General features: G+C 45.0%; 1 protein-coding gene across 8 annotated transcripts; it reads right to left on the bottom strand.

The window, feature by feature from the left end:
- Positions 1 to 356: 356 nt before the first annotated feature.
- Positions 357 to 26,076, bottom strand: LOC118507839 (tolloid-like protein 1). Of its 8 annotated transcripts, XM_036046962.1 has the most exons (13): positions 25,910 to 26,047; positions 22,017 to 22,864; positions 7,156 to 8,689; positions 5,770 to 6,024; positions 5,224 to 5,633; positions 4,324 to 4,469; positions 3,898 to 4,099; positions 3,251 to 3,512; positions 2,944 to 3,149; positions 1,985 to 2,631; positions 1,464 to 1,898; positions 1,158 to 1,296; positions 357 to 1,095 (listed from the first exon to the last, which is right to left on the bottom strand). In XM_036046962.1, exons 2-13 carry the CDS (start codon positions 22,303 to 22,305, stop codon positions 1,052 to 1,054), a joined length of 4,569 nt encoding a protein of 1,522 aa, XP_035902855.1. In that variant the 5' UTR covers positions 22,306 to 22,864; positions 25,910 to 26,047; the 3' UTR covers positions 357 to 1,051. The 8 variants fall into 8 exon arrangements, with proteins under 8 accessions (XP_035902855.1, XP_035902851.1, XP_035902847.1 ...); XM_036046958.1 differs by having other exon boundaries at positions 357 to 1,296; positions 25,986 to 26,076; XM_036046954.1 differs by having other exon boundaries at positions 357 to 1,296.

Genomic DNA, 26,076 nt, shown 5'->3' with positions numbered 1-26,076 from the left:
TCCTAAATATGTCAACTCGATTAAGAAACAGTTCGTGTAGCGCACGGTCGCGCTCTCTCTATTTTCACGTCTACTAGGGGAAAAGGGAAAGGGTAGAGACGACTAAATAAAAACTTTAAGATGTAGGAAAACAGAGCCTTCGCTATATTTAATAGTAATTTTCCTAACATTAAGTTCTGAAAAGTTTCTCCATTTAAGACTTACCGGCGTAGGTTTGTAATGTAAATATAACTTTTTATGTATATATATATATATATATATATATATATATATATATATATATATATATATATATATATATATACATATATATATACATATACATATCTATACATATATGTGCGTGTGTGAGTGTGTATATATCTATGTGTACATATATTCCGTTGGCTCATAAATGGCTTTTAAATCACTTACTACAATTTTGGTTCACTGTAAATTACACGCAAAGATCAACGATCGTTACCTTGCACGATGATTTCCTTGCAAGACCTTTCGATTTCCTTACGCGTGTATTCGTGTGCCCTATCTACACTTGGAAACATCCTTGCCTACCGAATCGTTTCTTCAACAATATATTGCCACTGCCACGTGTGCACGCAAGTTCTAGGAAATACCTGCGCACACAAGCGACGTAACGGTGTTAACTCATAATGAAACGGTACTATCCATATCCAGCGACACATGGTTCTGGGAAGAATTCAAGAATCGAAGCTACTCTACACTAGCTTTCCGGTCGGTTCGCAACGCTCCGATGAGCTATGGAGCATTATTATTACTAGACGGAACCGATCGTTTCCTGCACTGGATGCCATCGACAGTCAGCACAGTGAGGACGGCACATAGCAAGGAGAAATGATAGGTCGATAATATGATATTGTCCATGCAGTGGCAGCTCGCGCAGGGTTGTGTTGGCCGTTGGTACCCGATGGCGTTTGCAACACCTTACGTGGCAAAGTATTTGATTATATTTCAGTCGATCGCCTGAGATGAGCGTATATCGTTGTGCACCGCGATGTGCATCTTAGTGTTGGTCGGTCGGTTTGGGTAGATCTCATAATCGATATCGTCGTCCTCTTCCTCGTCCATATCTTCGCCCTGTTTGATGAACACTGTTTTTAGTGAACCGGGAAACGGGATGATATCGGAGCTATCAGAACCTTCTTCGTCGGTGGTCAGCACGTCATCGTTCGACTTGATCGCGACGTACGCAGCCGAGAAGCCCTTAAATCCAACCGTGTCGTCCGACCGGAACCGCACCATCAGCGCCTCGTGCATCGAGATGATTTCCGGTGGGTTCTGTGCCCATTTGCAATCCGGTTGGCGAGAAAAAAGAGACAAAACACAGCAAGAAGAGCACGGCAAACAACATTGCGCACCGGAAAAGGAAAAGCGGGAAAAGCGAAACAAAAGCAAAATATAACGATGGAGCGAACCATACAATAACAAGCGCCAATGGTACATACCGCATTGCCACAGTACTTTCCATGCAGGGGTCCACTCTCGTCGTCCAGTCCGCCGTACACCTCCACGTAATCGTACGAACACATCTTTTCCTCCTCCAGCTCGAAGCTCAGAAACTTGAGCTGCACATTCTGGCCCGAATCGGCCACAATCGTCCACTCGCAGTCGGCACCGTTGTCGTACATGCCCGAACCAAACTTGATGTGCGAGTAGAAATGGTTCTTGACTTCGGTCGCCTTCAGCCGTCCGCCGCAAGCCGTCGAATGGCTCGCGAAGAAACCCTTCCGCTGCACGCTCGTATCCGTGTTGAACACCATGTACATCTGGTTGGACGAGGACGAGATGGGGTGCGGAATTTTGGCACCGCAGAACCGTCCCAAGGTGTGACTGTCCGGCGAGTTTCCGTCGTAGATGACGATATGGTCGTAAGCGCATTCCTGTGAGGGCGAAGTGCATGCAACAATCAATTACCATGTATCCCGGTTGCTGTGGGAAGATGCGTATGCTCCGACGAAGTGCTTACCTGATGCGGCTCAATATCAAACACGTTGAAAACCAACCGTATCCTATGACCAGGCGTAGTGGTAAAGTGCCAGATGCAGTCCTTCTTCGGCGGATAGTAGTCCGGATAGTTGGGACTAAGAATTTGACCGTGCGGTGTAAATATCTCGTGCTTGCAGCCACTCTCTTTGCAATCGTGCCCATTGTCGTGCAGAGTGTACCCGTTGCGGCAGGAACACACGTACGACCCGACGGTGTTTTTGCATTCCTGCTGGCATCCACCATTGTTGACTGCACACTCATCAATGTCGGTAAAGTAAACAGCGGCAAAGCCCGTCTTCTGGATCGTCTTATCGGACTTGAACACCACCCGTAGGATATTCCACTCGGAAGTAATTGGCGCCGGGACGTTGTACCCACAGAACGAACCGTGCTTGTGCAACGTCCCGTCCGGGCTTTTGGACAGCACGGCCACGTAGTCGTACTCGCATTCGGACGCCTGATAAAACGTGTTACCCTCTAGATCGAAGTGGGTAAAGTTGAGGGTGATTTTGTGCTGCGGCAATGCCACTATCTCCCACACGCACTCCTTCATGATGGGATACTCCTTCGGAAAGGACGGTGACAGGATAGTACCGTTCGGGGTGTCCAGCTGGCCACCGCAAGCATCTGCAAACACAAAAGCGAGACGGTTTTTAGAGTTGACTTCAAATCGGATCAACACCACAAATCAAATCCCTTTGTTCCATATCTATATATATATATATATATATATATATATATATATATATATATATATATATATATATATATTTGTATCCTAGCACCAGCCAAGACAAGACGACCGACTTTCAACGGGTTTCACGACTCGTTTCATCGGATTTGAATCCAGCCGATACAGCTTACATACCGCACTCGCACTCCCAAGTACATGGACAGTCTAAAAAAGCAGAATGGAATCTAAAAGAAAGAAAAACTTACTCTCGCACGATTTCTTATCGCTGTGCAGCTCGTAACCGATGTAGCAGGCACACTCGTAACCCCCGAGTGTGTTGATGCACTCGTGCTCACACCCGTGGTCCATGTGCTCGCACTCGTCCACTTCCTTCATGAAGGTGGCCGAAAATCCTGCCTTCTGCACCGAACCGTCCGACACGAACTTTACGAACAGTTTGTTGGACGTTGACCTACATGAAGATGATGGAGAGTGAAAAATTCCTTAATCCAAGAACAGTGAACATTGCCCGCGATGTCCGCTTACATAGTAAGGAGTGAAAAAGCTACTTACTTCATATCGGGTGGTATTTTGTAACCGCAGAAAACCCCAATGAGCCGCGAATCGGCCGTACCGCCGTCCCGTACCTCGACGTAGTCGTAAACACAGTTATCGTGGTTTTCCACTTCAAACGACTGAAACTTTAAAGCGACCTGATAGTCCTTCGGCACGGTTATGCGCCAGATACACTCCTTGTTCGGTAAGTAGTCGACGGGATAGTTTGGGGACTCGAGACGTCCGCCCGACTCAAGGTTCATGTCGCCGCCACAGATTGCTGGAACAGCATGCCATCGTAAACACAAAACAAAAAAAAAACCAAATGAATGTACTATCCTTGATCAACAGCACGAAGGACAACGGGGGTTAAAGATACTGTTTGGGAATAAACATTAAGTGGAGATGCTTTAGCCCTGTCTGAGGTTCCGAGAATCCTTGGAGTTTTCTACAAACACTTCAGTAAATAAAAACTGTAACTGGCCTGTATAAGACTAAGCATAATCTTAAATAGCTCCACTTCTCATCCTGCTGCACGTAAAGACACAACTCTTTCCAAAGCCTTTTATCTTTCCATCTTTCTTTTCCCAAAACCTTCCCTCTCTCACGAGTGGAATTAATCTGCACAGTTGGTCATAAGACGTGGCATTAAATATTACACGCACCTTCGTAGTTGGCCGCAAAGCCCCTCATCGACGCCTGCCGGAAGGTGGTTGTGTACGTGAGCAGCATACGGCTGCCGGTCGAGCGGATCAGCTCGTTCACCTTGCCGGAACCGCAAAATTTCCCCAGTATCGGCGACTTGTGCCAGTAACCGTCCCGAATCTCCAGGTAATCGGACCGGCAGCTGTTTGATTTGTAAATATCCTGCCAGCGGGGTAGACAAGGGAAATGAAATCACGTTAGTCCGGGAAAGGCGGTCGATAAGAAATCCTTTTCCCGTTTCTCTGATTTTGACCAGCTGGTTGGAAATTATCCGGAAGCTGGGTTCTACTTTTACCACCGAGTGGTGACTAGCGAAAATTGGGAAGCTTTTTTGGAGTTTTGTGATCAAAACCGAAAGCGCCAATGTATGGCCCCGACAGACATACCAGATCGGTTATGTTCAGAACTATCCTTTCGCCGTGCGTTGCCGTGATGCGCCATTCGCAACGTTCCGGTTCGGTCGGTGGTGTGGTGGAGTAGTACGTCGGGGAGGTGAAGCTGGCCGAGTTTTCCTGAAACGTGCGTCCGCACTCTGGAAATGGAGAATGGGAAGCATGAGTGAAGCAGCACGACGATGCAGTCGATCAAGCGTAAGCGGAAGGTTTTGCTCCGTGCAGCCATGGATCTGGAAAAATCTCACAACGGAATGCGAGAAACTGTCGGTAAGGGTTTTCTAATTTGTTTCTTGCCCGTTCAGAGTCAGAGGATGGATGTGTTGCTGCATGGTTGCGTTTGATAAAGTTAGTGAAATGGGGTGCGTATTTCAGAATTCTGAAAACGAATGCAGCCGTCAAATTCAATCGGAAAGGGTTTTGGGTTTGGGAGTTGAAGTTTCGTTAATGGCAGGACCGTTCAACTACGACTACGACATGGCAACAGAAAATGAAATTTGTTGACTGTCTTCATAGTTAGGAGATATATTGCGCATGTGGGATAACCATCATTAACTATTAATGTTGAAGCTCGAAACAGTTGAAAATCAAATTTAGCCACCAAGCATGTACAGTAGTAGTTCATACCATTAACATAACAGCAGTTGGGGAAACATCATTTAATCATATTAAGGGCCCGCCCACAACCACCCCCCACCCCCAACCAGTTTCCTACACGGTGCACGTTTCACCAGAGGAACTGAATCTGCCCTGTGCTGATTAACGATCTTGCTTCGCCTAAGCTGTCAAAACCTTGCTTAGAGTGCACCATCGCCTAGTGCATTTGAGATTCCAGCTTAATTAACATTCTACGACCACAACATCCCTCATCAGTCCGCCATAGCATATACTTACTAGCACACTTATACAGCAGGTTCGCTTGTGCGATGTCACCCTCGCTTAGACGCAACCGTTGGCCGATTTCGGGCCTCTTGCGGCCCGGTATTTCGATGGGAAAAATCGTATCCAGATAGGTACCCTTGGAGAATGTGTTGCGCGCGTAGTGCATTATCGAATCGTAGTCGTACGGCAAACCGAGCGAGTTAACCTCATCCTCGGTGAGCTTGTTGAAGTTGTACTCCTGCCCCACCACGATGTTGTTTTTCTCGATCACGACATGGTTTTCCCGGTCCGGGCGGGTGTGCTCGTGCCAGAAACCGACCACGTGACCCAGCTCGTGCACCACAATGCCAAACTTGTCGCAGTTCTTACCGATCGAAATGGCCTGCGGTCCATTGCCTCGTTTGCCGACAAACGAGCAGCAGCTGTTGGGAAGCGAACAGTGTAGTGTAGCAGTTAAAGGAAAAGTCATTGGAGAAGCGTTCGTCTTGCGCGCTGCAAGTTTCCCCACATGCAAAGCTTGCCAGCCCCCAGGTAGGTGCTTTGCGCTATGCGTCTTACCCACAGGCACGCTCCGTGAAAACGATGTAGTTCGGGTGGTCAATTGGATTGCGCTCGACAAACTTGATGCACGTATAGTTCTCCCAGTGACGCATCGCCTGCCGGAACAGGGCCTTGTGCATGCCGCTAAAGTTCCCATCAATCTCGTACGGTATGACGCCAAAGTCCCAGATACGCTCTTTCTTTGCCGTTGCTGCACGTGCAACTCGATGATGCTGATGTTGATGATGATCCTCGGAAGCGTAGTAAATATGGCTATGCGTTTGGAAATACAATCAAATATTAAAATACGAACGATAATGTTTGTGTTGGGTCAATAGTTATGCCGCATCGTTTTGTTTATGTGCTGGATACTTAGAGTTCAATTGCTACCAGTGCAAACAAGCCAGAGAAATCCGCGGCAGCGCAACTCTATTGAAGGAGCTTTTGATGATTGCATTTGTTTTATTAATAGAGATGAACTGAGTCACGCGTTTTATTGCAACGCAGTGTATCAATAAATCTCAGGACCTGTAGCCACATCAACAGAAAAAGCAAGGAACATAGTTTTAAGGCGAAGATTATAAACACATGGATAATTCACAGCCTACTGTTTCGCAAAAGCTTGTAGGCAATCGTTCATAGTGTTTTTGCAAAGTGTATCTAAGTAGAACACAAACATGGCTGAAAAACGGGGAAAAAATTAGCAGTAAATAAATCTTGAATAGTAAAGTACGTTCAATATTGCGTACCTGTGTTTGATATGGAAATAATAACGAAACCCAGTAACTGTTCCCAGTAACTGTTCAAGTGAATCAACTTTCCCATCTGAAAGGTTCCTCAGAAACGCTTTTCAACATGGCCAACATTTGCCCGCATTGGGTGGGATTTTCCGCCTTACAAAATGTTACGAATGATAAATTGAAATATCCTGCAGCAATGATCCCACATTGATGTGCACGTTCTCTCCCGCCCATCTGCTACGGCTGCGGCGCGTACAGAAAACGTCGATGACATGGTACACGTTGTCATTCATTGCAATTCGTTACGGAATCATGGAAAACGCTCTCCATTTCAACGCCAACCGCCATTGCAACCGTGCCGACATGACGTGGAGCTAGACCAACCCATGGAGGTTTGAGCAGCACCATCATCACCACCATCGCCATTCATTCACCATTCCGTCAAATAGTATAAAACGAAGCGTGTCAAGCATTCGGCCAACCATGTTCCTCAGTACAAAGCACCGTTTACAAAGTTTCGCCGACGATGTACGCGAACCTAACGGACGGGCGCAATCGCCGCCCGAAGATGCCACTTGCACCAAACACTTGACGGGCCAGGCTTGTGCATTTTACGTGAATCTGTGTATGTGTGTGTGTACGAATGAAGAGGAGACGAACGTACCTTTCTGCCTCGTCTTCAACAGGTAAGTAGTACGGTTGGGGTAGATCTTGAGCTCCCGGGGCCGGTGCTTTATAGTCCGGTCGGAAATGCAAATTCATGGCATTGTCGCTTTCGTCCTGCACCGTCGTTCGGGTGGATTGCTTTTGGGAGAGCTGTTCGTAAAGGAGGTGCTCAGGATGATTACGCTGTTGTTGTTGCTGCTGCTGCTGCTGATGGTAAGCGCGAGGATGATAGGACTGCTCGTCGTATCCAGTGGCACCCCACCCATTCCCGGCACCGAAGTTGGTCGTATCAACGGGCATGTTCTCCCGCTGTTCGCTGTTATTACCGTCATCGTTGCCGTGCTTTCCGTGATCGTAAGCGATGACATCCTGATGATGCTTCCGTTTGCTGTCACCTCCAGCGCGGCGTCTCTTCTTCTTCGGTGTACGGTTCTGCGACCTTCGCTCCACCGGCTCGTTTGGCAGCTCGCCCTGGCGCTGTTGCTGCTGGTGCTGGTGACTCGATCGAAGATTGCGATCCCGCACCGAGTACGTTACTGTGCCCAATTCGACACGCAACCGTTCCAACCGTGAGTGGTACGAGTTTTTGTTGACCGGTCCATTCGCCGGAGAATGTCCGGATGTGGTTTTCGTTGTTGGATCACCGTTGTCAGTGATACGTTCGACCGCATCCTGTACCTGGGAATGCTGGGGAAACGAATTGTGTTGCTGCCGACGTCTGCGGCGGTGGCGCCTGCGGGTACGGGTCTGCCCAGCATCTTGTTCTCTGTTGGCGCTCGTTAACTGACCATTCTGCTCATTCGATAGATGCTGTCGTTTCATAAGCTCCACCACGGGCGTGCCTGTAACCGTAGACTCGCTACTTCCTGCCAGTTGACGGGAAGCTTCCGCGTCGGTAGAGTGTCCTGCTACAGTTACGGAAGCCATTGTTGTCGATGTTGTTGTAGTCGTCGTTATCGCCGTTGTCGTTGTCGACGGTGTCTTTGAAAGTAAGGCAGATGTGACTACTTTCCTACTGGCGTGATTGTTGCTGATAATATTATCACTGATCGAATCGATAACTATGTCCTTCGTGTCGGACTGGATCCGATTATGGTCAATGTTTCGCGCGGCACCAGTGGCATTTTTTTTGTTCGGAGTGGCAGTTTTTTTCTCGGCCACCTTTTCCCCGGCAGCCTCGGGCTCGCGACGCACAATAATGTTGTCCCGGTTGTCGATGATGGTGGCCCGTACCGTAGGCTCTCCGGAACTGTCCGTGATGGAATTTTCACTCTCGTACGATGTGCCCGACGGGGAACGCCCGTACTGACCGCCGTTGGTTGACGTCATACCGGAGAGGGGCGTTGAGGCGCGTTGTTTCGTTTTCTTCCGTATCATGTCCGTCATGCCCTCCTCCTCGACCTGCAACCCCTCGAGGTACACCTCCTGCTTCAGCTTCACGATGTCCTGCTCGAGGCTCTTGTTCAGCCGTTGTCGCTGCCATTCGGTTTCATAATTTACGTTCGGCATTGCGATGTCGCCCATAAATCCACCTGCAAATGCAACAAAACACGGAAACGAAATGAAAGTGAGTGGTTGTGTGGGTGAGAAAGAGTGCGTTTACGTGTGATTAGAAACACCCGACGACCCAGTTTTCATCGGTTCAATGGTCCTGCTCGGACGTCACCCTCTTGGAAGCACCTGTGCCTAACAGATGATAGGCCATAACCATATTTGGTCCGTGTTCCCATGACCACATGCAGAAGCCATTTATCACCTTTACATACAGGCTTACACGACCAAACGATACAGGACATAAGGATGCCATGTGGCGTGTGTTACACGTTACCAAATAATACAACACGATATAGTTTGAGCACGTCATTCCCAGTTACCGTTTTACTTGATATGTGGAGAATTTTTAGAATAGCATGAATTATACAAGTTCCGTACAAGAATAAGCATTGGCGAAAACTTCAGCTTTACTCTTCACCTACCAGAAGATTGAACCGAAATCAAGCACAATTAGTTTAAGGTAAAATTAATACCCAACTAACTCGCCAACACTAGTCGAGTTCAGCAAATCTAGTGTATGTAATGTTCAAGGGATGTCCTCATGCTTTGTTACGCCAAAAAACCACGGTACATCGGACAAACTCTTCGGTTGCACGATTTTAAAGTAAGATTTTGTAAGAGTGAGAGTAAGATTTTTTAAACTCCAAAATACACAATCGTAGCTGTTGATGAAGCTGAAACAAACTCCGCACGGTCATGAAATCTTTCAAAAACTGATCCTGAAACTGAACTGCAAAATTCTCAGAAGGTTTTTAGGCAATATGTGTGGGTAATAGCGGCGATGCCGCTGCAATAGCGAGGTCTTTAAGCTAGTGGGGTTGTCATGGCATTTGAATGGCACCGGAAGACCTAACCCGTAAAAGATGTCTAGGTTATGGACATGGGCAACTTCCCATTCGAGATACAGTAATAAATTTGAAGAGTCCGCCATAAAAGCTAGGAAAAACGATTGGCAGATGACTAAGCTGGACCAGGACAGGGCGGGACACCGTGTTGTGTGAGATAAAAAAAAATTGACAGCACGCCAACACTACTCATATTCCTTATTTCGTTCAAGAATATTACCGTAAATCTCTGCAATTGCTTGCGTAGGCTGCCTAAAATTGTTTATTGCTAGGATGAAAGGTGTTTGATTCATGTTTATTCTACGGTATATTCACGATGTAGGTGTACAGAACAAATACACATGGCTCCGAATTTGGATTTGGTGTGCGGAAAAATCCAATAATTTAGAACGATTTTTAACGGCATTTTAGCAAATAGCATTTTACATGTTTTTGATACATCATGCTATGAGCTTTATCACTATATGACAACATTCGTATATCTTATTATGCACTTTGGTTGGTTTGGCTTATTTCTTCCAGAGCCGTTTGGTGGAAGGTCCGTCAGAAGTCCTAGACAATATTTGACTAGATTTTCAAATAACGATCAACGTGTGTTTTTAGTGTTGTGAGTGTGTGTATCTGATGATCGTTGAGATAAGCAAGCGTATCGACGCTGCATCGTCGCTTCGATCGTAAACAGTCTAGTGTGTGTGTGTGTGTGTGTGTACCTGTGCGCGCGAGCCTTGTTGTATCGTCTGTAGCGGTAAGTGTTGTCTTCCCTCACTCCCGCTGTTGTCTCCGGTCCCGACATGGGGACTGATTTATCTGACTCCGAAAGGAAGATAGCGCCGCATGTAAAGCGCAAACCGGGTCGCCCGCTCCGGCCACAAAAAAGATGCTTTTGACGAAGGACCTTCGACCTCGAAGGCCACGAGTAGTGCCCCAACTATTAGTAGTGCCCCGCTGACAAAAGCCAACGAACACTGCGCACGAGCTTACCCGTCGTCGTGGGAGGGTAAACCGCAGTCGCAGTTAAGGCAAAACTGGGCGTTCTTCACGTGACAATTCCATCTATTTATATCTCCCGATAGCCAATAATGAAAAGGAAAAAATTGAAAAGTTCAAAGCAGATCTTGGAAATTTAACAGCGGTCTTGGTTGGTTTTTTGATTCTCAACTCAGGAGAGGCAACTAGGATGCAGACACCTCAAAGTTGGGCGAGTGCACTGGACCTGTCTCTATGTCCGTCAGCAATGGCCCTGGATTTTAGTTGAAAGGTGATCCAGGACCCTATCGGCAGTAACCACTTGCCGATAGAAATTTCCTACATAAAGGGAGGATGCCCAGTAGAAAGAATCCCCGTTAAATGTGACTTAACGAGGAACATCGACTGGACGAGATACGGTGAATTAATAGCCGCTTCGCTTTCTCTTGACTTAAAGATTTGTCTCCTGTCAAGGAGTACGAAAAACTTGTTTCAATAATGAACAAGTGCGCCGTTGAGGCCCAAACAAGTCGCTCCCACCAAGCAAGGACATTTAAAAAACCTCCCACTCCTTGGTGGGACAAGGATGGCTTTTACCAAGAAACGTGAGGCATTCAAAGCCTTCCGGGACACGGGCTCGAGGTCCCTATATGAAAAATATAAAGGACTAGAGAGAACGTACAAAAACCTGTTGAGGGCGAAGAAAAAGGCTTATTGGCGTAGATACGTCAATAATCTAGACCCCGCCACTTCACTTAATTCGCTTTGGAGAATGGCTAGAAGGGTGCGAAACAGCAACAACATCAATGAGAGCGAAAGCTTTTCTGACGAATGGCTGAATGAATTTGCCCACAAGCTTTGCCCCGATTTCGATCCTGCGCAAAACTTTAAACAACATCCCAGGATGGATTCACCGTTCACAATGGTAGAGCTATCACTTGCTCTCCTATCAAGCAAAAATTCCTCCCCAGGTCTGGATCAGATTGGTAGCAAATTGCTTCAAAATCTTCCTGACATAGGGAGGAAACGTCTGTTACGTATCTACAACAATATGTTGGAGGTCATCAGCGTCCCGCAAGAGTGGAGAGAAGTGAAAGTTGTCACTATCTTGAAGCCTGGCAAACCGCCATCAAGACACGATTCGTATCGGCCAATATCGTTACTGTCGTGTCTGAGGAAACTCCTTGAAAGGATGATTCTTTTTCAGTTAGAAGAATGGTTGGAATCAAACAACCTTCTCTCAAATACCCAGTTTGGTTTTCGTAAAGCCAGGGGTACTAATGACTGCTTAGCCCTTCTGGTTACAGAAATAGAGCTTGCTCATGCACCCAAACAGAACATGGGATCTTTTTTCCTGGATATACAGGGGGCATTTGACTCAGTATCACCATACAAGCTGAGTCAAAAATTAGAAAATGTGGGGCTGGGTTCACATTTCAATAACTTTCTGTTCAACCTTTTGTCGGAGAAAGCTATGAATTTCAACAATGGTCATGTTCAGCTAAAGCGGACCAGGTTCCATGCACTAGCACAAGGGTCCTGCTTGAGCCCCCTGTTATACAACTTTTATGTAAGTGAAATAGATTCTTGTCTAGCACCAAACTGCAGCATTAGACAATTAGCAGACGACGGCGTTATATCTTTTGCAAGCAGGGACGCCGCCGAAATACAATTGGCTTTACAAACCACTTTGGACAATCTTGCCGAGTGGTCTGAAAACCTTGGTATCAAGTTCTCTGCAACGAAAACTGAGATGGTAGTCTTTTCTCCTTTCAGCGACACGACGAAAAACAGGGACAAAAGACTTTTTGACCCAAAAATTGATGTCTTTTGATACGGTGAAAAAATATCAACTGCTGACAATTTTCGATGCCTTGGTGTTTGGTTCAGTTGAAGGCTAAACTGGTTACATGTGACCCACCAGGTGCAAAAATGCAGCAAAAGAATCAACTTTTTAACGACAGTCACAGGATTCTGGTGAGGCGCACATCCAACAGGCGTCCTGCGACTGTATTACACAACGGTACTATCCGTGTTGGAATATGGAAGCATATGCTTCCATTGGGCATCCAACACGCATAACCTCAAACTAGAGAGGCTACAGTATCGTTGTCTTAGTCTCGCACTAGGGAACTTGAAATCCACACCATGTTGTGTTGTGTCCCTAGAAGTTATGACCGGAGTGATGCCGCTGAAACTACATTTTGAAATGCTGTCGCTTCGTCTTCTTGTCGAAAGAATCGATCTTGTTGATCGAAGAAAATTTTAAAGCACTTCTAGAGACAGGTTCTAAGAGCAAGATCTTGAAAATCTACGAAGATTTTGTTGCCCTACAAGTACATCCTAGCGCTCAACAGGCATTAAACCGTGCTGCCCTTCCTGAGACCTACAGTTCCCCTTTTAACAACAGATTCCTCGTTGCACGAGGAAATTAAGACTATACCGAATGATCTTCGCCCGATGGTAGTTCCGGGCATTTTCAGGGATAAGTATGGCCATTTAGACCAAATGAGCCAGTATTACACTGACGGATCATCCTCTAAGGGAGGCACCGGCTTCGGTGTTTTAAGTGAGTCCGCCGAAGCATTTTTCAAATTGCGGGAGCCGTGTAGTGTCTACACCGCAGAACTAGCCGCAATCTTGTACGCACAATTGATTATAGCAGCGAGACCTTCGGATCAGTACTTCATTTTTACAGATAGCCTTAGCGCTATAGAAGCACTAAGATCCCCGCAGGCTGTTAAGAGTCAGGATTACCTTACCATCAAAATCATAGAATTGCTTGGGTCAATGTTCGACAAGGCGTTCAAAATTTCGGTAATTTGGTCACCTTCTCATTCTCAAGTGTCTCTGCGGCCTTGGTTCGGTGGCATAGACCGGGCATTCATACGCATGATGTCTCGACTTATGTCGAATCATTTCACGTTGAATGCTCATCTGCAGCGTATAACTCTGGCTCAGACGAAGGTGTGTGGCTGCGGCGACGGATTTCACGATGTGGATCACCTTCTGTGGTCCTGTGTGGAGTTTGAAACCGCAAGACCCTCCTTGTTGTGCGCAGTCGAGAGCATCTGCAGACGACCGGGTGTAGAAATCAGGGAAGTGTTGGCGACCAGAGACCTCGCATACATGAGGCTCATCTTCCGATTCGCTGGAGACAACGGTCCTATCCTTTGATTCCGCATCCTCATTATCCTTTCAATCCTAAGACTTTCCCCTACATTCCTTTTTTGTTATTCGTTGTGTTGTCTTTGTCTTAATTGTTCTTTGTAGTGCCACGGGTGATCCGTTGACGGAGCAACAGCATCCGGGGCCAAAGTCGACACTGTCGTAAGAAGTGAGGCAGACTTTTCTGCAATAGTGTTCTTCATCTCTGCCCAGCCCTGATGGAGCGAGTTCGGCATTGTTGGCGTTGGGTTCGGAGATGGTCGGTTGGTCCTACATCGTGATTAGCAGAGACCTGCTGTTACGGAATGGAACTCGCCGATAGTTTCTGATTTCGGTGCTGGCTTGGTCGATCTTGAGCTATCACTGCTGGACAGTTTGGGGAACACTGTACACAGGCAAATGTTTGTGCTGTTCAAATCGCTGTTTTTTTTTTTTGGTTGTTGTTTTACATTCCAGATCCGATACACGGAAGGATGATCCGTTTACACACCACACTACCATCAACACAACACCGCCAGCAATAGACCCGGACCTTATCATTGATACAACCTCTACAATAGACCTGGATTTCCACACTGCAATCGCCACACACCCACAACCGAGCATGCCCGGGATAAGGCTAAATATCAGGGAGGAAATGCCTTGGTAATTTCTTTGTGATTTTTTTGTTTTTTTTTACACTTATATTTCGTCAGCACACGCGGTGCTGACAATACGGCTTCAAGACGTCATAATTAGCAAATATTTTATTTTTATTTATTTATTTATTTATTAATTATGACGGTCCGATGCCGTACTGTCATCACCGCATGTGGTGACTGTGAATTAATTTCACGAAAAACTAAACAATTAATCAAAATTAACGAGAAAAACATCTTCTAGAAAAAACGAGACAAATATCTTCCAGACCAATTATTGTGCTGTTGGTGTCTAAACAAAATAGAAAAACAAAAGAAATATTTTTAAGGACACCCACTCAGCCCAGTATTCTTAGGGAATGTCGAATTCCTGATAAATTTTAATGCAATTTATATATTAATATTCTACAGAACCTTTTATTGCTCCCAGCAGGAAAGTTTGGAAAGTACAGGACTTAGATTAATAGTAGATAGCAACGGCCTTTTACTACAATTTTAAACATATTTTGTGTGACAAACAAGCGAAGAACATGGTCCATGGTTTATTCAAAATGTACTCAAAGAATACCAGTTTATCAGCCCATAATTTCTCATACCAGTTGAAATACGATGTATCAGAATTGTAATGTAGAATAAATTTGGTTTAGAAATTTAGGACGTTCGTGATTTTCGAAATTTGGTTAATGGTTTAATTTTGTTCCCGTAGCTTAGAGGCATTACCACCCACTGTTCCTTTTCATTTAGTATTTAGTATTACTCCTCATTTCTTGAGGAGGTTTTGTTGTTAGACAATAATTTGCATCGTCATGATTGGTGGCCATCAAAACGGAGATACTTTTGGCTACTGCCTAATGCTCCTTGAATACAACTAGCTAAATTTCTTCAAATTGTGATGTGTATTTTTTAATATACATCCTCCAAAGACGATATGAAGTTGCTAAACGCCATGTCGCTAAATGGTAGATGATAAAGGAATCGGTCCTTGCCACACTTTTCCGAGAAGTGAAAAACAATTATATGAACATTTTTACAAAATCTACAGACCTTAACCCCATGGACTATTTGGTATAGCGCGGAGCAAAAAAAGACACCAATCGCACTTTCTGTAATACAAAAGTCTAGTTAGTGGATAACACTTACCACAGTTTTAAGCTCCTTCCCTTTTGAGCAGATTTTTGCATCAGCTTCTTCAGGCTTAAGCTATATTCAATACTGTAGAATGCAAAGGCATCCTGCGACTCAACAATCTACCCCCAATATCATTGCAACAAAATAATCAACAATAAAGTCGCTTTATTTGTCTGTGAAATATTGATACTTAACTCGCTTAAAAATTGGTGGCCGAGGCAACAGCGGCGTCGGTCTTCATACGGCAGGACCGGGGTTTAAACCCCATCCGGACTGCCACCCCGTACACAGGGTTGACCACCTTTCTACGGGTAAAATCAAGTCACAGAAAGCCAGAAATGGCAGGTCACAAAACCTTTCGAGGTTGTAGTGCCACCCAAGAAGAAGAAGAATTCGCTTAAAAGTTAAATATTGTTAATCAACCGACTATGACCCCGTCCGTCTTAACTTCTGTGACTTCTAGCATCTGTGAATCATTCTGAACTAATATCATGATAAGCAATCAAGCAGCTTTATTGCTGATTTGTCACACTCTATGAAAATCCTCAGCATTTATTCCGCTTCTATCTAAGTTGACCCGTTTGCTCAACATATCTTCTTCCGTAACAGTTCACACAGAAAAAACAAAACAATCACGCAAGAACCAAAAGGGCACTACCATATGTCTCTGGTGAAATGGAATTCCTTCGATGGAATGAGATAATTTTGGGGTTTAATTCAATTTTCAGCATACGTCAAGAAATGGGTGCTCGACCTCGTTGTTGCTCTGCCCACCCAACGCCAACGTTTTCATTCAATGAAACCGATTGACTGCAACCGGAAACTATCCGTTTCGTACGGCCCAAACCCGGAACCCAGCCCATCCCATTGGCTTCCTGGAATTGTGGCCTTTCTGGTCTTTCCAAACCGGTCAGTTAGTGGGGCGGCGATTGGGCTAGAACATAAATTAGGAATAAATTTGAATCAACCGCATAATGTCGGAACCGACCGAGCAGTTCTGGTATTGGGTGTAAGAGTGTCGTTCGTTTGAGTTGTTGGTTTTGCTCTATATTCCCTTTTGTGTGTGTGTATATGTGTGTGTTCTTTTCTGTTCTGTGGCAAAAAAGCACCGAAACACACAAAATGAAATCAACCGAAAGCAAGAACCAACCGGCATTTCTTTGTGCTTCGGTTAATGCAACCTACATGCATCCGTGGTGCTGGATGTACGGATGGTCAACCATTCAACACACACTAAGGTGTACGGTCCTCTTGCATGTGCTTCTTTGCCTGGAAATCGAGACCCGGGGGGTTTTGGGGGTTTGGTGCAGTAGTTTAGCTTCAAGTGCAACAGGAGAAAGTTGGCACAAGCGGTGAAAACAAAAGCGCATATGTGCATTTAATTGCATTTCATTCTTTCTCGTTCTTCGTCTCTTTGGGCACATACAACCAGGCGTCCCATCGCTCCAACCTAGTGTGCTCTTGAACACATGTACGGTACATATGTTTTCCTCTACTTGATGATTTTTTTTTTTTGTTATTTAGAGGTCTCAGCTGGGAAATGAAACCCCAATCCTGTCCCGCTTTTCCAGCACGGTCCGCCACGCTAGCTTATGCCCCAGCTTATGCTGCTGATGGTATCGGAGAGAGTTGAGTGCGAAATTTCGCATGTAATTGAGTCTCGGGAGGTTGTGGTACATTTTGGGAAACAAATCTTTAGAGTGAGTATTACTCGGCACCGGAGCCGTATGTACGAATGATGGATGCGACAGATTTCCGACTCCCTGTTGTAACACAAACAGGAAATCAAACTGGGTCATCTGAAGATGAAGTTGTGCTGTGCCAAAACTCTGAACGCTGCCACAAACCATAATGGGATAAGGTTTACGAAATTTGAGGAGTTGTGATTGATTCCGAAAACTAGAAGCTTCCCTCTATAAAACTCCCATTCGATATGACAGTCACGTTCCTGACGAGCTTTCAGCCCACACCGAACGTGGACTGCCGTGGAGGAAACGTCCGTTACCAACATTTAATTCTTGATACTACAGCCTAACAAAACAAGGTAAACTTGTTGCTTGCTCGTGAACTGATTAAAATTCCGTGCACAATATTCGAGGCACGGCTTGAAGTGGCTAATTTCAAAACACAGCTTTTCCACTGTCCAAAAGCAAGTGCACCAGAAAAAAAGGCACACGAAAAGACACAGAGCTATGTAGTGTCCCGGCCCAGCGCGCATCGCCAACTTCCAACTTGAGGGAGCTGGCGCACAGCAAACACTGTCCTTCCAAGGTGGAATGATGATAAATGAGAATTAATTAAATTATAACCGTAGCACAGAGCTGCGGCGCACGCGAACCCATTTAAATTGTTCCGCTCACCCAAGAACGCGTATTGCATAGCGGTTACGCCGCCTTTCCATTCCATTCAATTCCCCGGAAAGCTAGAAGTACATGGGGACACAAAACCAAAAAAAAGTATGCACATACGGCGAGGGCTGAGCAGCACAAACACTGTTGTAGATGCAGGACAGCAGCGCTGGGAGTTGAATTGAATCATCAACGGTTGGCCGTATGTACGAGTACCGTGCCGAGAGCGCCAACCAAACCCCACCGTTCAACTCGCCGAAAGTGGATGTTCGCACTGTATTCGCATATCACCATACTGAAATACACTAAAACATGGCAACAAATTAAGCAACAAAAGCTACACCTAATTGCATTGTTTCTTATTACGATCGACTCAAAAACATAGCGGCTAAAATTAAATTTACCTTATGTTGGATAGCGATGATGTCGTATCACTAATTTGCTGTATATTTAAATTTGTTATTGATAGTTTGAAATTGGTGGGTAGTGTTTCGACAAACGATCAATCAGTTTAAAACCCTTGAAGATAAAAATAAAACCAAAAGACCTATCTACCTTTCTCTCTCGCATTAAGCGAACTTCCGACCGGTACGAAGTATTTTTAATAAATTAATCCAGGCATGAAACAATTCCACACATTGAGCTGGACGGGAAACAACACGGCCCGTGCCCTCTGGTAAGGATGTCCCAGACGCCACCCGCTGGAAGCAATAATAAATGGTCCGCAAATTTTGCCGATAGGCCACCATAATTCATACTACCATCCTTAAATGTTCCCACGCTGTACGAAAGCATACGATAATTAAAACATACTCCCCTGCACCGCCATTATGCAACAACCTTTTAAAGTGTTCTTTTCACCCGTGGCGCTTACATATGGTGGAGTTGGAAACCAGACGATCGCAACGCAAAAAAGGAAACAAATTAGCAATTCAAATTAGCCTTTCTCGCACGTGCTAAATGTTTATCGGCTGCTAGTTTTCTGGCGAGAGTTTATTATGGTTCTTAATAGTAGTAATGGCATTGGATTAAATGGAACTGCGTGAAGCAAACAATTATTTGTACTACAACAAAAGCGATGTACACCAACAATCCACAACACCGCTTCATTCACGTTCATATAAGCGCTGCTGAATAGAATGGTAAAGAGCTTGCTAACATGATAAACATGATAAGGCATTACGGTATATAGTTGTTGAGAACAATGGTATAAAATGAAACAATGAAAAATGAAAAATCAGCTAGAATGGCCGATTGACGAAGAGTTTCCTTCTTTAAGCGGTAAATCGAGAGACGGATCATACGTATTCGTTAGGGAACTAAGCAGATGATTGAGATCCGAGCATGCCAGAAAGGTACCGTACTTATCGATCAATTTTGTAGATGCTAAAGTAAGTTGGGTACGGTGTCGATCTTCACAACGCAGAACCGAGGATCAAACCATATCAAGAACGCCTTCCCGTAAGCAGGACTGACCATCCAGCAACGGGAGTGCAAAAAATCCTTTTTTTTTTGTAAAACGAACTGAAAACCGCACAGTTGCATTTTTTACCAATAGCTAGTTTTAATTTCAAACAAAATTCAAATTAATTTATGAACATTTAATCGGGGCGGACCGGTGGCCGAGCCGATAACGTCACCGGTCTTCACACGGCAGGACTGGGGTTATAATCCCATCTGGACCGCCCTCCCGTACACAGGGCTGACTACTTTGTTACGGGTAAGATCAAGTCACAGAAAGCCAGAAATGGCAGGCCAAGACCTCTCGAGGTTGTAGTGCCAAGGCAGAGGAAGAAGAAGTGTCATAAATTTAAATAATACATTCTGGATTACATGACAAAGTGGCGGATTACATGAACATTTGAATTGAGTTTTTTTGCATAAAAGTGTGTCAATCAACTCCAGAGTAATATAACAGTTAATAGCAATTCATTTTAAAAGCGAGCGGAATGTGTTGCTGTGCAGATTTTTTATCACTAATTCAAATCTATTGTATTTATTGCACAATAAAACAGTGGCATAATCCCTAATCTATGGAATATAACCCAACAAAAACACCTAGAACAAGGAAAAATCTATACCCGGCATATTACTAGATAAAATTTAGATATACAGATATGTAGATAAAATAAAAGTCTCCGGTGACTATTTTGAATTTCCAAAAGTTAGTAATGTAGTTCATGTTAACTGCCATTGTAAGATCTTCATTCCTGTATATAAAACTTTTATACCAGAGAAAACCAAAGCGACAAAACAAATAGGCCTTAAGTTTTGGGGGTTTAAAGATGCAGAATATTTGTCAAGGAACTATATATTTTGCGACTTGCTGATAAGATATTGTTACTTTAATGTTTTATGTAATGTTTTACATAAGAGTTATTATTTTTCATAAGAAAACATATAAGATACTTGGTGCAATAGGGCTGTAGTATGCCAACAAAATATTTCGAGCTGAAATGTTATGCACAAACTTTAAAAAATGGTTGTTGTTTTGTAGGGTGGCGTGTGGACTCAAGGAGCTGATTAGTTTGTTTGTCATGGTAAACAAAAAACATTACACGGATCAGTTAAAGAAAATCATATAAAGTATAGGGAGAACTTAAGGCAAAACCTGTTCACAAAAACCCTAGTCCATGTCATAGGAAACCCGTTCAAATGTTTGTAAAGCGTGTTTATTATCTTTAGATATAAATACAAGGCCATGTAAGAAACATTACAGTGTGGCCCCACTTTTTGTGTTTATTTGTATTTGTATTTGATGCGATAGCGGCGCCCGTCTTGACCGGGTTTTTTGTCAGAAACCAAAGGTCCGGGTTTCAAATTCCATCCAGAGCGCCTTCCCGTACACAGGACCGACATTCTAGCTGCGGGTAAAATCAAATCAAAGAAAGCTAGAAATGGCAGGCCAAAACCTTTCAAGATTGTAGTGCCAGAGAAAAAGAAGATCAAAAATTACTTATTCGCCACACATGGCTAGACAATTAGTGTTAATACAACAATCACTGACGAGATACGGTAGAAATAAAGGATGTTTTCTTTTAGAGACGTTACAGCAGTCTTCTAGACCAACCCTCCTGAGCGGAGTCTATGCTCTCCTGTTGTACACAGTTGTGCTTGAGAATAGACCTTACCAATCAGAAATATAGCGTTTTTATACATAGAGGCCATTCAAATCATGTGAAATTACAAAGCAAGACTTCTGATGGCATGAGACATAGTTTCGCAATGGACAATAAACTTCAGCTTAGAGTCTAAAATTACACCGAAGTCGCATACTTGGTCCTTCCTATATATTTTTTCGTCAGAAACCGCCTATTCAGAGTCTGGACAATGCGGCGTCTAGCCGCAGTGCACAATAAATAATTATAATTCAAAGAGTCTAGAAGAGTTTGCTCGCGTTAATGATATCACAGTACATTTTTCGCCGCAAATACATAGACAATTATGATCACATATTTAACAGTTTTTAGGCACTTTTTAGATCCATTTTAAGCGCATCTGTGCAAATGGAGTTCTAGCGCCGTCTCAACTGCTATTGATTCGTCGTTCTTTTTCTCTTTTGTTAGCTGTACAACCTCGAGAGGACATGGCATTGCTTTAAATAGATTGAGCATGCAGCTAGATTGTCAGTACTGTGTACGGAAAGATAGTCCCGAAGGGATTTGACACTAGGTCCTGCTCTGTGAAACCAACAAAAAATTAGCTTCGTAATTTCATTGTTTCTATTTCTTGAGGGACCTCTTACTTCATGAATTATACTTGTAAAAATTCCAATAATCCATTAAACCTTTTCCCTGAGAAAACCCGTTCAATAGATCCTAGTTTTGATACAACGATAATTAGAGACAAAGGAAACCCAAACAACCCTAAGTCTCAACCAAATGTAGACTTGATTTACCCTTGGCTGAATAGTCATTCCGCTACGGATGGTTAGCGGAATGATCAATTTAATGGCGGTCGCTTACATGCCTTACATCCCGGTAGTTTGTAATGCGTAGAATGCATTATTGATCACATTACAACATATTTCGTTCCGCTCATATCTTTCTACCTAGTTCGAAAGCTTTTCATTCATATGCAACTTCGCTGCGGCATGGTGGTCAAGAAGAAAACAAAATCACTTCGCTGTGTTTGTGACGTTTAGTAATTTCTTCAGCACACGGTGCCATCGTCCTGTCGACAGTTGCCAGGCTAACGTCAAGGTTTACTTACTCGATTTGCAAGGATCCATGTCGATGTCACCGGAGATGCTCTTCGGAAAGCGCGCATCGAGCAGCTCATCAATCGTGTACCGGTGATGCTGATGGCGCTGCGTTATCAGCGTCTCGTTCAGCTCCAGACCTTCGGTAAGCTGATGAATGAAAATGATCACCATGACGAACGCCACCCATCGCACCGATCCTGCCAGCGGTCGGAACGGTTTATGCTCCCGCACCAATTTCGACACCGGTTGCTGCCGAAAGTGTTGACGGCGCACCGAAGGATGAATCATCATCGTCATGCTCGCTCAGCTACTCCCCTTTCGCGAATGCCTCACAGCCACAATGCTTGGTGGCCGTGGGAGAGGATTTCTGTATTATTTTCCTTTGCTATTTCACTTCACGTTTCCTCACTCTATGCTTCTTTGCTCTTGCTACACCACATGTACCACGCTAACGCCAAGCGAGATTTGGCGGCGGTCGCCGTAGTTGCCGATTCGGTGTTCCGTTGCTCTGCAATCACCACGTGTCGAGGTTACATTATCCGCTGGTGGAAACTGATGTGGCAAAAGTACCGGAAAGTACCTGCTAGCGATTGCGTACGTGCACAATCTCGTTTTCCGAACGCGGGCACACTGAAGCTCATCGAACCGAACACTCTTTTTTCCCCCTTTGGAGTGAGACACTCTTTTTTCCCCCTTTTTGGTTTTCTTTTTGCACTTCACTTCACTCCACCAATCTTGGTTTATCCTCTAGCCCATTCGCATAGACGCACTATAAACATTATATTGATTTTTCCTTATCCGACCGAAGGATCACCATTTTCGAGCATTATTGTCTAAACCCAGCACAACCGCTTCACTGTAGGAGAAATGAAAGCAAACACATTGCGTTGTTGAACGATATCGTCCCGGCCCTTTTTTGGTGCCAAAGTGTTTTGTATCCTAATTTAGTGCCAATCTTTCAAAGACGTTTACCCGCATTTGGAATTCATTGCTGGGCTTAAAGTATTCCGGCAAGCATGTGCTAAAGAAAAGCGGGAATATCATTCGATCGTCTGCAATATTGATAACGGATAAATTCATTCAACACAAACAAACGACTACCAGACACGGGATCTTGGGATCCGTTGGGACGATATGACGGTTGACGCATGTGGTACAAGTTTGTGATAAAAATAGCTGCGAAATTAGAAGCGCCTCCAGAACGAACTGTTTCTTTGGGGTTACCGAAATATTTCATTACAGAACCGTTGTTCGTGCGTTGAGCGTTGCACGAAACACATGTGACACAGACTAATATTCCTCCCAGCGGCCCAAAATCGTAATTTGCAGACCCATCGGTCGTTTCATCAAGTTTCCCACACACAAAAACACAGAACTTGGAATGGAAGCTGGGCTCATTCCGCATTTTGCAGCAGGGAGTTTGCAGGCGGAAGGACGGTTGCCAAGATCGAGCCAAAAAGGGACGGTTCGAGTCGGTAGCCTGTCTCTTGAAACACATTCACATACCCATTTTACCCATCAATAAAAACTCTCGCTCTTCCGAAAAGCGAAGGATCCGTCCAAAGGGAAAGCGTTTACTCCGTACAGTACAGCAGTAGTAGCATTTTACATTCCATTCCATCCCCAACACTAAAAGACACCGACGAAAACCGCGACGTTTAGGGGTCACAAACGGGGGATCCTTTTTACGGGCCGCTTTGGCGCTGGCCATGTCTGGTTTGAATAGCTTCGACGGTCGCAAGAAGGACGGGAGGATGGTTGGTTTGGAACCCTCAGCCGTTTTCGCTTCCAATCGTCCAACCACACGGTTTTCTGGCAACCCTTCTGGCAAGATGCTCTGCTTTGCCTGCAAACCGATCCTTCCCAAAAGAGACCCTTGTCGTGAGCGCACCCGTGTGTGTGTGTAATGACTTTGTATTTTCTTTGAACAACAAACTTGCTCCCGTGTTTTTGCAGGTTGAGCTACCGAACGGAATTCACCCAGCATCATCATAACAGGTTCCCGGAAAGCGTGTAAACAATTTGATGAGTGTGGCGAATCCTTTCGAGATAGCGATGTGACGATAGATAGACACAGCAGCCATCGAACATCAGTTGAGTGGTTGGTGAGCCGTATAGCGTGTAGCGTTTCTTCCTGCACGATGATGTTTATTTGTCGCCAGTTTCGGCGTTATATCATGCGGTGATTTTCTACACCGTATCGGAAAAACGATGTACGAAACGGGTTCCATACCGTACTGTGGTGTGTAAGTTTAGGGAACCTTTCCTTTTCATGGCCTCCTAATTTGCCGGATTCAAAATTTCTCCGTTGCCGACAGTTCCAATTGCTCCCACCAGGCACTGATAATGGAGATTGGTGCGCTCCGACGAAATCGACTTTCGCACCCGTCACTCTCGTGTGCATCCATAACCACAACAACCGTCTTTTCTGTCCATCAAACCATGAGCATCCCGTATCAACAATAACACCAGGCACACACTGCGCCCTGTGTGTAATGTATAAACAAAACGCAATCGCCTTCTGTCCGTCCAAAACGACCTTTGCTGATGAGATTTGCGTTGGCATGCTGGGAACGGGGATCACTGCTGAGGGAATTGTTCCGCCAGCCCATCATCAACAAACAATAAAGCAGGCTGTGATGTTGGAAATGGTGTGAGGACGAAAAACTCCCTTCCACCAGCATACAAACACACACACGCGCGCGCACACATACACACACACACACACACACACACACACACACACGCACGGAACACTTGATTTGATTGATGAGTGGCGTTTGTATGTGCAGAAGAAACAAGAGATGCAGGTGCCCGACCATTCATATATAAATGGATGGGAAAATATGGCGAAAGGACAACGGAGATTGCGTGATTGTTTGTGTGCTGGTGTTAATCATTAGGGTAATTAAATTTTCCTGTCGTTTAGCGTTCCGCAGCCTTTGGCAGCGATGGTGTGTGGGTGAGTGAGTTATGAAAAGGATATACGGGTAACGGAACGTGTCAAGAGTGAAGCAATTATTGATGACCGATACTGCCGAATATTCACACATACGGCACACATGAAACATTAAGAAAGGACAGTATCGTGAATAGCACCAACACATTATCTGTAGGAGCAGGAGCATCATCAGCCGAAAGATGGATTGCCAAACGCGGTAGACTTCGTTGCACTAACCACAGCACTGCCGCTTCACATTCATCGAAGGAACCAATCATCGGCACCAATATCACCAAGAGCAACAGTAAAAGCAGCACGAGAAAAAAAAAACCTTCAGAAAAGACAAACATTGCTGCCCTCTCGGAATCCTCTTGCCGGCGCCGTTCGCTTCTGTACCACGGCCAACACATTCCGCCGCGTACTTTCTCACACTACCCCTACCGGCCTATGCTCACCGTTCCTCGCCTACCGACCTTCGGTGTTGTTCTTGTGCACTAGTTCTCTTCTCGACTTACGCGCCACACACCACCGAGCGACACAACGAGCGTTCGCGTTCCCTTACGCACGACGGCCACTGATGATATGCGCACTGATAAGAGAGCGTAGCATCTCCCGCAGCAGCTTCAGCACGACAGACAGACAGACAGCCAGACAGGAACGTCTGTAGAAGGTGTCCGTCGGGACGACACACCACACTGTTGGCAAAATGCGGACTGTTGCTGTACAAAGTTAATATTATACAAGCTTCACTTTCCAATCACTACTGTACAACGCACTTGTTTTACACCTTTCATTCACTGGCTTTTTGTTTTATTACCCCTCACAGCCAAGCGGAGGAGGGATCAAAAAATGAGGAAAAACGGACCAAGACTTAAACGAAAAACCAAGGAAAACGGAACGCTCTTTGTTGCTGTTTTGATGTATGGTACGCGAGAGGTACGAGGACGATGCGGTGCGTACACTTGTCTGGTGTGAACAGCGAGGACGACGACGACGACGAAAGATTCGAAACAAAAACCGGGTATAATCACGGAACCTCCGAAAAACGTTGCGCACACGAAGCCATCCGAACGAAAACTGACACAGGCTAGCGCGAAGATGATGCGGGTTCTGGATGCTGGGAAAAA

The sequence above is a fragment of the Anopheles stephensi genome, chromosome 2, assembly GCF_013141755.1.
Source record: "Anopheles stephensi strain Indian chromosome 2, UCI_ANSTEP_V1.0, whole genome shotgun sequence".
NCBI lineage: Eukaryota > Metazoa > Arthropoda > Insecta > Diptera > Culicidae > Anopheles > Anopheles stephensi.
Note: the sequence above shows the minus strand (reverse complement) of the source record. Positions and strands in the feature narration are given on the sequence as shown.

Bases quoted from the DNA above. Each gene is read 5' to 3' on its own strand.
- LOC118507839 (XM_036046958.1), bottom strand. From the start codon at position 22,305: ATGACGATGATGATTCATCCTTCGGTGCGCCGTCAACACTTTCGGCAG. The intron at 8,690-22,016 runs GTAAGTAAACCT...TTGCATTTGCAG, and splicing joins CATGGATCCTTGCAAATCGA to GTGGATTTATGGGCGACATC. The intron at 3,513-3,897 runs GTGCGTGTAATA...ATGCTGTTCCAG, and splicing joins CTTTGCGGCCAACTACGAAG to CAATCTGTGGCGGCGACATG.